General features: G+C 33.2%; 2 protein-coding genes across 2 annotated transcripts in view; one reads left to right on the top strand and one right to left on the bottom strand.

Annotated features, from left to right (window-relative positions):
• The window catches only part of LOC135134245 (uncharacterized), a 57466-nt gene extending 47520 nt beyond the window's left edge, over nucleotides 1–9946 (top strand). The window contains exons 17-23 of the mRNA XM_064062873.1: nucleotides 2657–2715; nucleotides 2774–3174; nucleotides 3226–3563; nucleotides 9070–9239; nucleotides 9303–9577; nucleotides 9630–9765; nucleotides 9823–9946. Of these exons, the coding sequence (XP_063918943.1) occupies nucleotides 2657–2715; nucleotides 2774–3174; nucleotides 3226–3563; nucleotides 9070–9239; nucleotides 9303–9577; nucleotides 9630–9765; nucleotides 9823–9897 (1454 nt within the window). The 3' untranslated portion in view covers nucleotides 9898–9946. The remainder of the gene's footprint in view (nucleotides 1–2656; nucleotides 2716–2773; nucleotides 3175–3225; nucleotides 3564–9069; nucleotides 9240–9302; nucleotides 9578–9629; nucleotides 9766–9822) is intronic.
• On the bottom strand, nucleotides 649–2503 carry LOC135134249 (fibrinogen silencer-binding protein-like). The gene is made up of 4 exons (XM_064062878.1): nucleotides 1797–2503; nucleotides 1651–1734; nucleotides 1441–1593; nucleotides 649–1389 (listed from the first exon to the last, which is right to left on the bottom strand). Exons 1-4 carry the CDS (start codon nucleotides 2193–2195, stop codon nucleotides 1093–1095), a joined length of 933 nt encoding a protein of 310 aa, XP_063918948.1. The 5' UTR covers nucleotides 2196–2503; the 3' UTR covers nucleotides 649–1092.
• Nucleotides 9947–11152: the final 1206 nt, after the last annotated feature.

Here is an 11152-nt window from a genome sequence, read left to right as displayed (position 1 = left end):
ACATCATAGGATAAAATAAATAAAAATAAAAATATTACCTGGTAAGTACAGATTTGGGTAAATGTTGTTAATGTATAATAGACAATAAATGAAATATTGTAGATGTAAGTATCATTACTAAAGAATTACTACCTAGAAGGCCCAAAAATCGAGACTTTAAAGCAGTCAGAAGTACAACAATGAGAAAATCTGAAGGTTACATAATTTCAAGTACAGATAGTACTGATGTAAATTGCTTCGACAGCAGTCAGTTACATCAAAAAACTGTTTCAAGTATGTATACATTTGATGATATTTAAAAAATACAGATTATTTTCTAGCATTAGAAATGGAAACCGTGCAGGCTTTGTTACATTTACAAAATTCACAAAAAAAGGATAAAAATATTCAAGTGACAAGTGGAGATTTAGTGGCACCTTTTATAAGTACACTTAAATCTGATAATGATTTAAATACAATGGCTGGAATACCATCCTTTCTGTTATTTAATGCTATTGTTGCAAATTGTGAGATGTTTGGAAAATTCTGTAATAAACATAAATTAAACTTGAAAGAACGTGTTCTGTTAACTTTTATGAAACTGAAAAATACATTTTCTTATGCTGTTTTAGCAGTTTTGTTTAAAACGGTGACAGCAATAACCTGTAATATTATTCATGCTTTATTATTTTATTATTATGCATTATTCCACTCATACATAGTATGAAATGAACACTTAATTTAAAAAACAATAATCGCTATAATTAATAAAGTTTTCACAGAAGTTTTAACACCACATGATTTAGCATGTGTTCACTTAAAAAGTTAAACAAAGGGTTAATAAAATGAGAACTACAAAAAAAACTGACACAAACAACGAAACAGGCTGTAAACTGAACAAATCCACTACAAAAACGCTCGATTTATTAACACAACACACTTTTTTCACACGATGGACACTTAAGACTTGCCATAAAGGATACGTCAAATATGCCTTAGAGCGGCCATGTTGCAGTTAACAGTGGCGCCCCCAACGGTCATTTAGTTCGCGTATAGTTAGCATTTTGTTAGCATTAATACTTATAAAATACAATATTAATAACACTAATAATGTTATTCATTTTCTATCCCTTTCCGTAGAGCTATTAATTGGGCCTTTTTTATTTCAATGTCCAACACTTCTTTTTGAATTTGTAGAGAACGAATCTTTTCGTCATGTTTTCTTCTCTCTTCTAAATCATGCTGATAGTTACGAGCCATTTCCTCCTGCTGCTCTTGAAATTTTCGAAAAATGGAAATTTGAATATCATATAATGTTTTTTTCTTTTCTGCCACTTCTTCATATTTTCTGGCCACATTTGTTGAAGAGTGCAAAGATGGTCTTCTCCTTGAGTGTGATGTATTTTCTTGCTGTAATGTGCATAATTGTTAAATTTTAATAAAAGAAAAACTACAACTTACTTTTTTATTAGTAAATGAAGTTGACGTTGACGGAGTTGCAGGGACTTCAATTTGTTTTTGTGTTTGCCTGTCAATGAGTGCCGCCAGTTTGGGATTCATTGGAGCCTGCAACTGGGCTGGGCATGAATTGCCCCAATCTGTCGAGTTTTCAACCTAAAAGTATAAAATGTAAACATTTACATTTTTGCAATATTTGCTTTATAACGTTACCTTTGAATTAATAGAGGGCCCCTGTAAAGTATCTTCGTATTCTTCGCAAGTACTTGCTGCGCCTTGGAATGTTTGTTCATCAACCTACAATATGTATATTTTTATATATTTATTGTACACCACCACATAAATAACTTTATTCTTACTTTTGAATTGCCAGGATCTAAATCGTCGCCATCTCCATCATAAAGGTTTTGTAATCCATAAATATTTTTTTTATTTAAAATTTCCATAGTGATCCCAAATGTGGGATCATCTACAATAGCAGTTGTGCTGCCTCCCCCGGTTCGCCTCAACTGCCTTTTTTCAACTGCAGCTTTTTTATTAGTACTTCTTTTTTGGTTTTCAAAGAAACCTTTAATATTTTCCACTGTGCGAGGTACACTACCATTTGAGTTTACCTCAGCAGTAATTTTAGTCCACGCTGCATTTTTTTCTTGCCACGTTAGAGCGTCGGTTTTTTTGTTCTCAACCACATCCTTATACTTTTCTATAACGTATAAAATTCGCAACTTTTCGTCAATGGAAAAGTTTGGTGCACGCATCCTTTTTTTCCTCTGCCTTCCATAACTTAAAAAACTGACTGCAATTAAAGCAACAATACTTACATCACTAGTAACAAGGTAATAAGTAATCAAGAGTCGCTTTCGTTTGATGCGCTAAAATGTACTCACTGAACGAAGAGTAAACAGCAGATTCAGCTGTCTCTAACCTCTTTGGTACCAGCGACTTTAATTAAAGTCTCTGTTTGGTACACAAAACCATGTGCGCACACCAATGCTACCAACGGCTATCATCAAATACCCTCAAATTTGCGACGTTGCCAAACAACGCGTGTATTAACCTTTGGTTAGTTAACATTGGGTCTTGTAACGCGCGGTGCAAAGCAAGTCTTGTTTAGCCCTATGGTTAACTTTAACGGTGGTTAGCAAACGGCCACATTTAACCAGAACTGGTGCAAACGGGCATAAAGAGTTAAATTAAGCAGAAATTTTTTTTTTTTTAGATAATGAAACTACAGCGATGAATAACGAAAGAAGACATTTAAATGCAAACTACATAAACGTAAGTGTGTTTTCAGTTACATAATTTCGAAACGAAATAAAATAAGTAATCATTTAAGAGTTACGATATGCCAAAAGCGTTCCTTGTTACCGAACCACCTCTAGAATCCACACTGCACGATTTCTGGTTCGTGGTATGCCAAGAAAACATCAAAACTATTATTATGTTAACTAAATTAGAAGAAAATGGATCCCTTAAATGCGAAAAGTACTGGCCAGATGAGCATTCACACTTCAGATTTGGAAAATTTTTAATTAGAAGTGTTTCCGTGAAAGTAAAATCTGACTACGTTCAACAAATTCTGGAAGTAAAATATGATAATGAAACTCGAGTGGTTCGCCATTTTCAATATATGACTTGGTCTAATCGAAATGTGCCTCAATCTGTTACGAATTTTACTTCTTTTGTGACAGAATTAATGGAAGATCGTGATCAATACCCATTTGTTGTGCACTGCGAGTAAGTAAAAATCACATTATTTTACCACCCAATCTTATGACAATAATTTAGTGAAAAACGGGGAAGAACAGGAATTTATATTTTGTGCGAGGTGGCTCTAAGAATGAGCATTCAAGAAGGAAAAGTAGATTTTTTAAAAACTTGTAAAGAAATAAATCAACCTGCTGGGTTAATAAGTCACTTGGAACAATATATTTTCTGTCATTTTGTGATGTTGGAATACCACTTCGGAGAAGACTTTGGTGCTTCTGACGGAAGAACTTATTTTATGCTTAAAATACAGGATGCCATGCAGGAATCTTCTTTACAACGTTTGGTGGATGACCTGGAAAAGGTTACAAAGCAGTACCACACAACTGTCAAAAAAAGCTACTTTAGAAATTTATTAGGTAAGAAATTATATACCTTAATTCAGTGTCGGATCGAGGACATGGAGATCTACACACAGATATTGTTTGGGTATATTATTGCTATTATTTTAAATTTTGTCGGCGATATTGGCGTTTTGAAAAAAAATATGTTGTTTTTGGAATTTTGATAAGGCCACCAAGAAAAACAAAGCTAATAAAAAATTGTGGAAGGTTATTTTGACAGAACTTCCCTCGCTTTTGAAGTATAGTCCGACGAAGTCAGCTTCTTTAAAAAAAAATTAAAAATTAAATTTTGCGATTTTCCTTTTGTGATAATTGTTAACCTTTATAAAGTGGCGTAATTGACATCCCCGCAGCCCCTGCGACTTTAAATGTGAAATATATTTAAAGGAAACTAACAAGAAAAAATGTTGACATTCTCAGTTTCTCAGTATATGCTTAACTTAGACTGTTTATGTTTATACTTCTACCGAATTCGACTATTAGCACATTCAGATTACAAGCATCAGTGGTTAAAATTTTGACGTTGAAGTGTTTTTTTTTATTATATTTCTTTGTAAAAATCTCAAACTCAGCGGTTTCTATTTGGATCCGATGGAATCTGGCCAAAATCTTTACAAAACCACAACTTTAAAAAAAAGAATCCTAAAATTGGGGTGAAATGTCAAAGAAAATGCATCAAAAGAACTGTACGACAAAAATTGACTTTTTTTATTTATCAAATAGAAATAAAAATCGGTTGTCTGTAAAGTCGGTTTACTGACGATAGTTGAACGTGACAACGTCTTAAGAAAATACTGATGGAATGGTAGCATTTTTCAAAAGAAAATTTTAATTTCATTTGTTTAATAGATTTGTATGTATATAGAGAAGGAGGTAATTAGAAATCACAATGAAATTGATCAAGTTAGATTTATTTATACGCATAAATACAATTATGTCAATTTTTTTTTACAATTTAATAGTTTTTACAAGTATAAATGTGCGTTGAGCAATTGTTTTACAACTGTTAAACATGTGTAATATTTAATTTCTTACAATCTGTGTTATTCTGTTGAGAATAGGACGATGATAGGAAAAGTAGGAAATGAAAGGGAGTGTTTCGAGTTTAATGTGTCTTGAAAAAGTCAAATCGATGGTGGTGCCTCCTAGTGTTGTTGAGTTATTAACGTCTGATGCACAATCGACATTAAACATGTCTTTCATGAATTTGATGAATGTTTCGTCATTTTTCACATTTGTGTTGAAGTCGCCAAAAAGAAGAATTGGTATATCGGTATCAACTTCCATGATGGGATGTACATAGTGGCTGTTATAAACATACGGAAGAAGGAGAGAGACGGATGGCGAACGCTGCCGAACGCGAAGGCCGATTGTGCCTCTTTGTCGCTCGTTCCGCGTTCTCGCTTGCACTTCAAGCCTTAAGGTAAGTGTCCACTTGCGAGAAATCGCCTCAAAATCAGCCCTGGAGAGCTCCGAGTCCAGTCGAGTAAAGACGAAACACTGATCGGCTGATCTCGCCGCGAACGATATTCTCTCCAGTGGACAAGCCAAACTGCGTTTACTTGCGAGAGATACTGTCCGTGTGAAGAAGCTTCGAATTGGGGAAGTATTCCCCGAGAGTAAGCAGTTCATCATAAATTATTTCTCGAGTAAAGCCGCCTTATTTTACACGTTTATGATTCTATGCAAACAGTCGTGAAAAGGACTACGCAATTCGGCCAAATCTGATCGTTTATCTGACTTCAACATTTATACAGCGTTTTGAGATAGGTAACACATTTTTATGAAATTATTAAATACTAAAAAAAATGTAAAACGAAAATAAATGACTAAATTATGTTCATTTGTCGTAAATCTGAAGCAAGTAATGTGAAAAGTAGACTAGATTAACTTTTTTAATTTATAATTAAACATCATAGTTTGTATAAGTGATTCTGATTATACTTCATTATTATTATTATTATTTTGTTGTAGTACGAGATTAAACTATGCACAACGAAGTAAATTCATTTTTTATTATTCAAATAACGTTTTTAAATGAATTTTTAATAATAATAATTTACATATTAGGTACTACACATGTATTGTTAAGTAGCATGAGTATTCAAAAATTAATATTTATATTTATTTTCGGTGTTTATCCACAAGTGCTTTTATAAATTGATACCTGCCTCACCTGAAAATATAATTATTAGGGACAATAATTTTATAGATGTTTTTACACACTACAACATTGCATGTAATTGTCCTTTGATGAATCATAACCTGCCGGGATGATAATCTTCAGGTGCCGGTCGTATTAAGCGCTCTTACCAATCTAACCCGGGAGACAATTTACCTATACCCTTTTTGCTACCTGTTTTCCCAGCATTTACATTTCAGTTGAATTTCTTGAACGAGGATTAACAAAAAGCTCATAAAATCATAAATTATTTGTCGGTCGAGTACAAATCGCTCCTTTCTCTCGCTAGTGTACCCGAGCAGTGGACAGGGTAGCAAATTTGCTAGAACTTGGGCTCTAGTTGGAAACCAAAGCTGTGCCTCTCTGGAGGTACTTTCACAATACGAACACGTTTCGAATTCCTACAGTTCTGTCCGCGAGTGGTGAGCTTTGCCATGGCCAAATTTGGATGGTCAAAAGACCAAACTGCAGAACTAATTGCACGATATGGAAAAAAAGGACTATAGAAATCGCGTAGCATACACTAAAATTATTTTCAACTATACAGAGTGTTCTGTTTTTGAGGCGTAATATTCAACGTACTTTTTTAAATAGAATGCCTAATTCTAATTTTCTAAAAAATTTTTGTAATGAAGCGGTTCACAAAAAAATCGCAATCGTATTAATTTTAAGATCTGTGTTATAATATTTTATGGGGAGGTAAACAAAAGTGCGTGCTTTGCTATGGTATCAATTAAATTAATTTCTAATATGCTGAGTGTTTATAAAAACAAAACTAAAATATTAACAATTTTCAAACATCGTTATTTCCGTCAGCCCATTCTCTACTTTTACGTTTTCTCGACCTTTCATGACCCCTAGAGTACGAAAAAATAAGTCTCTAGTTTCCGTCTGTCTGTCTGTCCGTCTGTCTGCCGTCCCGATTTTTATTAGACAGATAATCTCCAAAAGTACTGGGTCGATTCCAGATTTTTGGAAAAGAAAACATAAAACAACATTTTACAATTTAATTTTGATTCTTACAGCTGTTTTAAAGTTATGATAAGCATAATAAACTTTTAATCAAAATATATTTGCTTATCCCCTCCAAAAAATTGATAACGTCAGTTCAAAATTTTGCCGAATAATTTCCACCCGAAATGTGCAAAATATATATGATCAGTATAATACTTGTAATTTATTATTGTGTTCATATTTTTTAGATTTGCTTATACAGGGCGACTCAAAAAAAAATGAATGCGTGATTTTAGTTTCCGAATAACACAAGAATTGCAAAACTGAATAGGTACTTTGAAATCTTCCAGACGTTTTAAGGTTATTGTAAGCGTGGTAAATTGTTAATCAAAACATATATGTTTATTCCCAACAAAAACTTGATGACGTCATCTCAAAATTTTTCAGAATAAATTCTATCCAAAGTGTGCAAAATATGTTGAGTTTTTAATTGTGATTTATCACTGCATTCATATTCATCTACTGTTATTTTTAGTATTATACTGCACCAATCCAAGTTGATATACGTGACCTTGCAAAAATGTTGATGACGTCATCACAAAATTGTGTAAAGAAAAAACTCAACTCGAAAATGTTAGATATGTTTCATAGTTCTTTCGGTGCGAGGGAAGTTCTGTCGAAACAACTTTCGACCAATTTTTTACATTTTTAAGAGATATGTGGAAAGAAGATTTTACATAATATTAAATAAGAGTAATAATTGCAATGTTGATTTAATCAAAATCAACTCTACATTAAAATTATTTGACATTATAATAGAGGGTGGGATCATATGAATGTGACAACCTGTGACACAGAAAAGAAAGGTCCAAAAACCCCAAAATGTACGTGACATAACCTATGGAGAACACCTTATTTTGTTCAATGATTTACATAATACTTTTACATATGTACCTGATACAAAAAAATCGTAATGTTACTATTACTCTTTCATGAATAGAAATAGCATCGTGCATTTGCGTATTTCTTAGCACAATTTTAGGTCCAGATAATAATTTATGTCCTCTTACTACCTGTTTTCACAGCTGCAATATTTTACCGTATTTCGTGAAAAATAAATTAACAAAAGGCTCGTAAAATCATAAATTCTTTGTCGGTTCGAGTAAAGAGGGTCCATTTTCCTCGCAAGTGCAACTGTGTAGTGGACAGGGTTTTGAGAGCTTTGTCTGATCGACATCTATCGGCGAGCAAAATTTGCCAAAATATCCTCTCAAATCGACAAGCCCTTGAAAGTAACTCTCGCGAATTCTCGCCAAGTCACTCTCCAGTGGACACGTACCTTTACATGAAACGCCTCAGAGCGAGGTAACGCCGTAACGCCGCATGAGTCATGTTTTTTCGTGCGTGCAGCCGGCTCAATCGAATTATAAGACGTTGTCACGTCAAAAAAACTTCAACGTCAAAATTCGTGGCCGTTTGCTTAAAAAATGATACAGTACCTTAAAACAGATGAAAAACCATGTAAAAAGTAGCTTAAATAAATGAAAAAAAAGTTGGGTGAATCGTACGATTTTACTTTCTACTGACTTCAAATTAAAAGTTTCATCTAAAATGTCCGATAATCCAATCCGAGTCCTTTAGATGAGAACTGGATTTGAAATAAAAAACAATGCATTTGGAATCACCAAAATTTATATTTGGTAAATATAAATTAAACAACACTTACCTATACATATGGCAATATTGTAACATGATGTCATTATTGTTTTAGAGGGGCATAAACGAAAAAAAATTGATTAACGATTTACCATGCCTACGATAACTTCGAAACGTTTGCAAAATTTTCGAGCATTCCATTTTGCAGTTCAAAGTTGATATTTTTCCAAAAATCTGGATGTCTAGGATAAGAACGCAACAGCGGTTCATAAACCACATGGGCAGGAGTACCTTATTATGTTATAAAATTTAAATAATATGTACTACTGTAAATTTTGGAGATGACGTCAAAAAATTTTTGGTGGGGACGATTAGCCAAATTTTGATTAGCCTTTACCATATACATGATATTGGTAATACACATATAAAATTGGTTCAGTGGTTTCAGAAATAATCTGTTTAGTAAAATATGTGTTTTTTTATGCGTATATTATATTTTTAAGAATAATACTTATTTATTACATTTGTAATTGTAACATCCTGGATATGAGAAAAATGTGTTGTCTCAAAAAAAAAGTAGACTGTTTCCAGCGTCACAATCCGACACTGCCTTAATTTCAAAGATTTTATACTCTTTTTTATTATGGTGGTTCTAACGTGAAAATGTTTGAATCTTTTATTACTCCTATCTATATTTTAGTCTAATATATATTTTTTTATTTTATGTAGACAGTAGATCAAACTTTGACCCCATTACCGTGGACAGTTTTAATTACCCCAAGAGATTTGTAGTAACCAAACAGCCTTCACTGAATAGTGTTGAATACTTTTGGAATCTAGTTATGAGCTATGAAGTTGAAATGATAGTATCTTTAAACCAAAAAGACGACAAAGGCAAGGTAATATTTTTTTTATATTTGATTGTGAAATTTATTATCACGGATAAATTTTGTACTGAACAGGATTGTCCAAGGTTTTGGACTACAGATCCTCGACAAACCTGGTCCTTAGGTGAATCCTGCAAACTGACTTTTCTGAGTGAAGACAATCACACTGATGTATTTGACATCTTTACCATGAAAATTCACAATACGAGTAACAATGATGAGAAAATAGTAAAAATTATAAATGTCAAAACCTGGGATGGTACCAGTGTTAGACCTTTAAATATCAAAGATCTAATTTATGTTTGGGACAAAACTGTACTCTACAATGGACAAATTATTGTCACCTGCTAGTAAGTGAATATTAACTGTTTATTTGTGTTTAATTTATCGTTGAATTCGAAGTGATGGAAAAACAGCCAGTGGCCTTTTTGTGGCTTTGGCCTATTTATTGGAAAAAATCAACACTGATCGTTGTTGTAACGTTTTTAACGTCGCCAGGAGTGTGAAGCAAAGTTGTCCACATTTCCTTAAAAATCCTGTAAATTTTTTAACACTACGCGATTTGAGTATTTTGATTTGTTTGGTTTTTTTTCAGGAACAAATTAAATTTCTCTACGAAGCAGCTTTAGAATATGTCCGAGAATTTGCTCTTTATGAAATTGTAGTTTAGCTAATGTACTTTTTGTTTAATAACTGCGAATAAAAATTTTGTACGATTATTTGCTTTGTCTTAATTTCCAGAATGGTTAGGTTAAAATTGTGCTTTTTGTCCATTTATTTACGTGGCCTCTTTATTGGAAACATATTTTTGTTAATTTAACGACATGCTATAAATGTGTAATTACAAGCAAGTCACTTCATAAATCTTGCATTAATAACAACAAATCGTTGGAAATGTTGTATGTCACTGTCGAACATTCTAATTGTGTAATCAACCTTTCCATGTACAGTTCCACAGAAAAATGAGCTTCAAACTTCTGCGTGTGATTTTCAAGCTTGGAAAAATTCTGGCCGTCACCCCTGATTACAAAAATAGAAGACTTCTTGCTCGTCAAAAAGTTTACGCCTATTTAATGTCAGGATTCATCACAGTCGCTCTTGGAGTGGCATTAATGTACCGGAAGCCCGACTATTCGCAATACGATCTCATGAATTTAGTTATTCAGCTACTCTTGGATGGTAACTTGTACATACTAAACATCTACACTATTTTAACCGTCTCTTGGTAAAAACCCCTGTGGCACAAATTAATAAAAAACTTAAAAATCGTCAAAACCGACACAGTCAAGGAACCATCGTTGTTGCTTCCTTTTGTAATTACAAACATCATATACTGGAGTTACCAAATCTACATGACCTACATTTTTTACAAACACATTTTGGGTGTAGAAATTTTTAAGCAGTTCGCCATTGAATACCTTCAACTTTACGACCAATATTTGATCAATTATTTGTTTTATGTTTTCGCGAAAATGTTGCTCGCTAGGTATCAAACTTTGAGAATAAAACTGCAGCACCAGTTCTGGTCGCTGCAAAAGCTTGATCGAAGAACACAAAATTATTGCTTCGTTGGATTTCAGCAAATTACAACGGAATTTTGCCTGTTGAAAGAAACTGTTGACATTGTGAATAACATTTTTGGCTGGCCACTTTTATTAATCACGGCTTACGCGACCCTACAAGCACTGATATATCTTCAAGGGACCATCGTTATTTTCAACCACTTGAGTCGTAACATGGTTATTTACGTTACTGTGGTAATTTTATGGCACTGCGTACGTTCAATCAAATAACTATTATATCGTTTCTATTATCGAATTTCGATTTTTTAGGGTGGGATTTTAATAAATATTTCGTTGTCTGATGCGGTTTCCAATGAAGCAAGGATGATTTTGAACTTCACCTCCAATTTATACAAGTGTTAC

The sequence above is a fragment of the Zophobas morio genome, unplaced genomic scaffold (assembly GCF_036711695.1).
Source record: "Zophobas morio isolate AGI-343-1 ecotype UQ-CSIRO unplaced genomic scaffold, CSIRO_AGI_Zmor_V1 ptg000023l, whole genome shotgun sequence".
NCBI lineage: Eukaryota > Metazoa > Arthropoda > Insecta > Coleoptera > Tenebrionidae > Zophobas > Zophobas morio.
This window is presented reverse-complemented; position numbering and strand designations above follow the sequence as displayed.

Excerpts from the sequence above, each read along its gene's own strand:
- LOC135134249 (XM_064062878.1), bottom strand. The coding sequence starts at position 2,195 with ATGCGTGCACCAAACTTTTCCATTGACGAAAAGTTGCGAATTTTATAC. Across the intron at positions 1,735-1,796 it reads TAGATCCTGGCAATTCAAAA|GTTGATGAACAAACATTCCA; the intron begins GTAAGAATAAAG and ends TACATATTGTAG. Across the intron at positions 1,390-1,440 it reads CTTCATTTACTAATAAAAAA|CAAGAAAATACATCACACTC; the intron begins GTAAGTTGTAGT and ends TGCACATTACAG.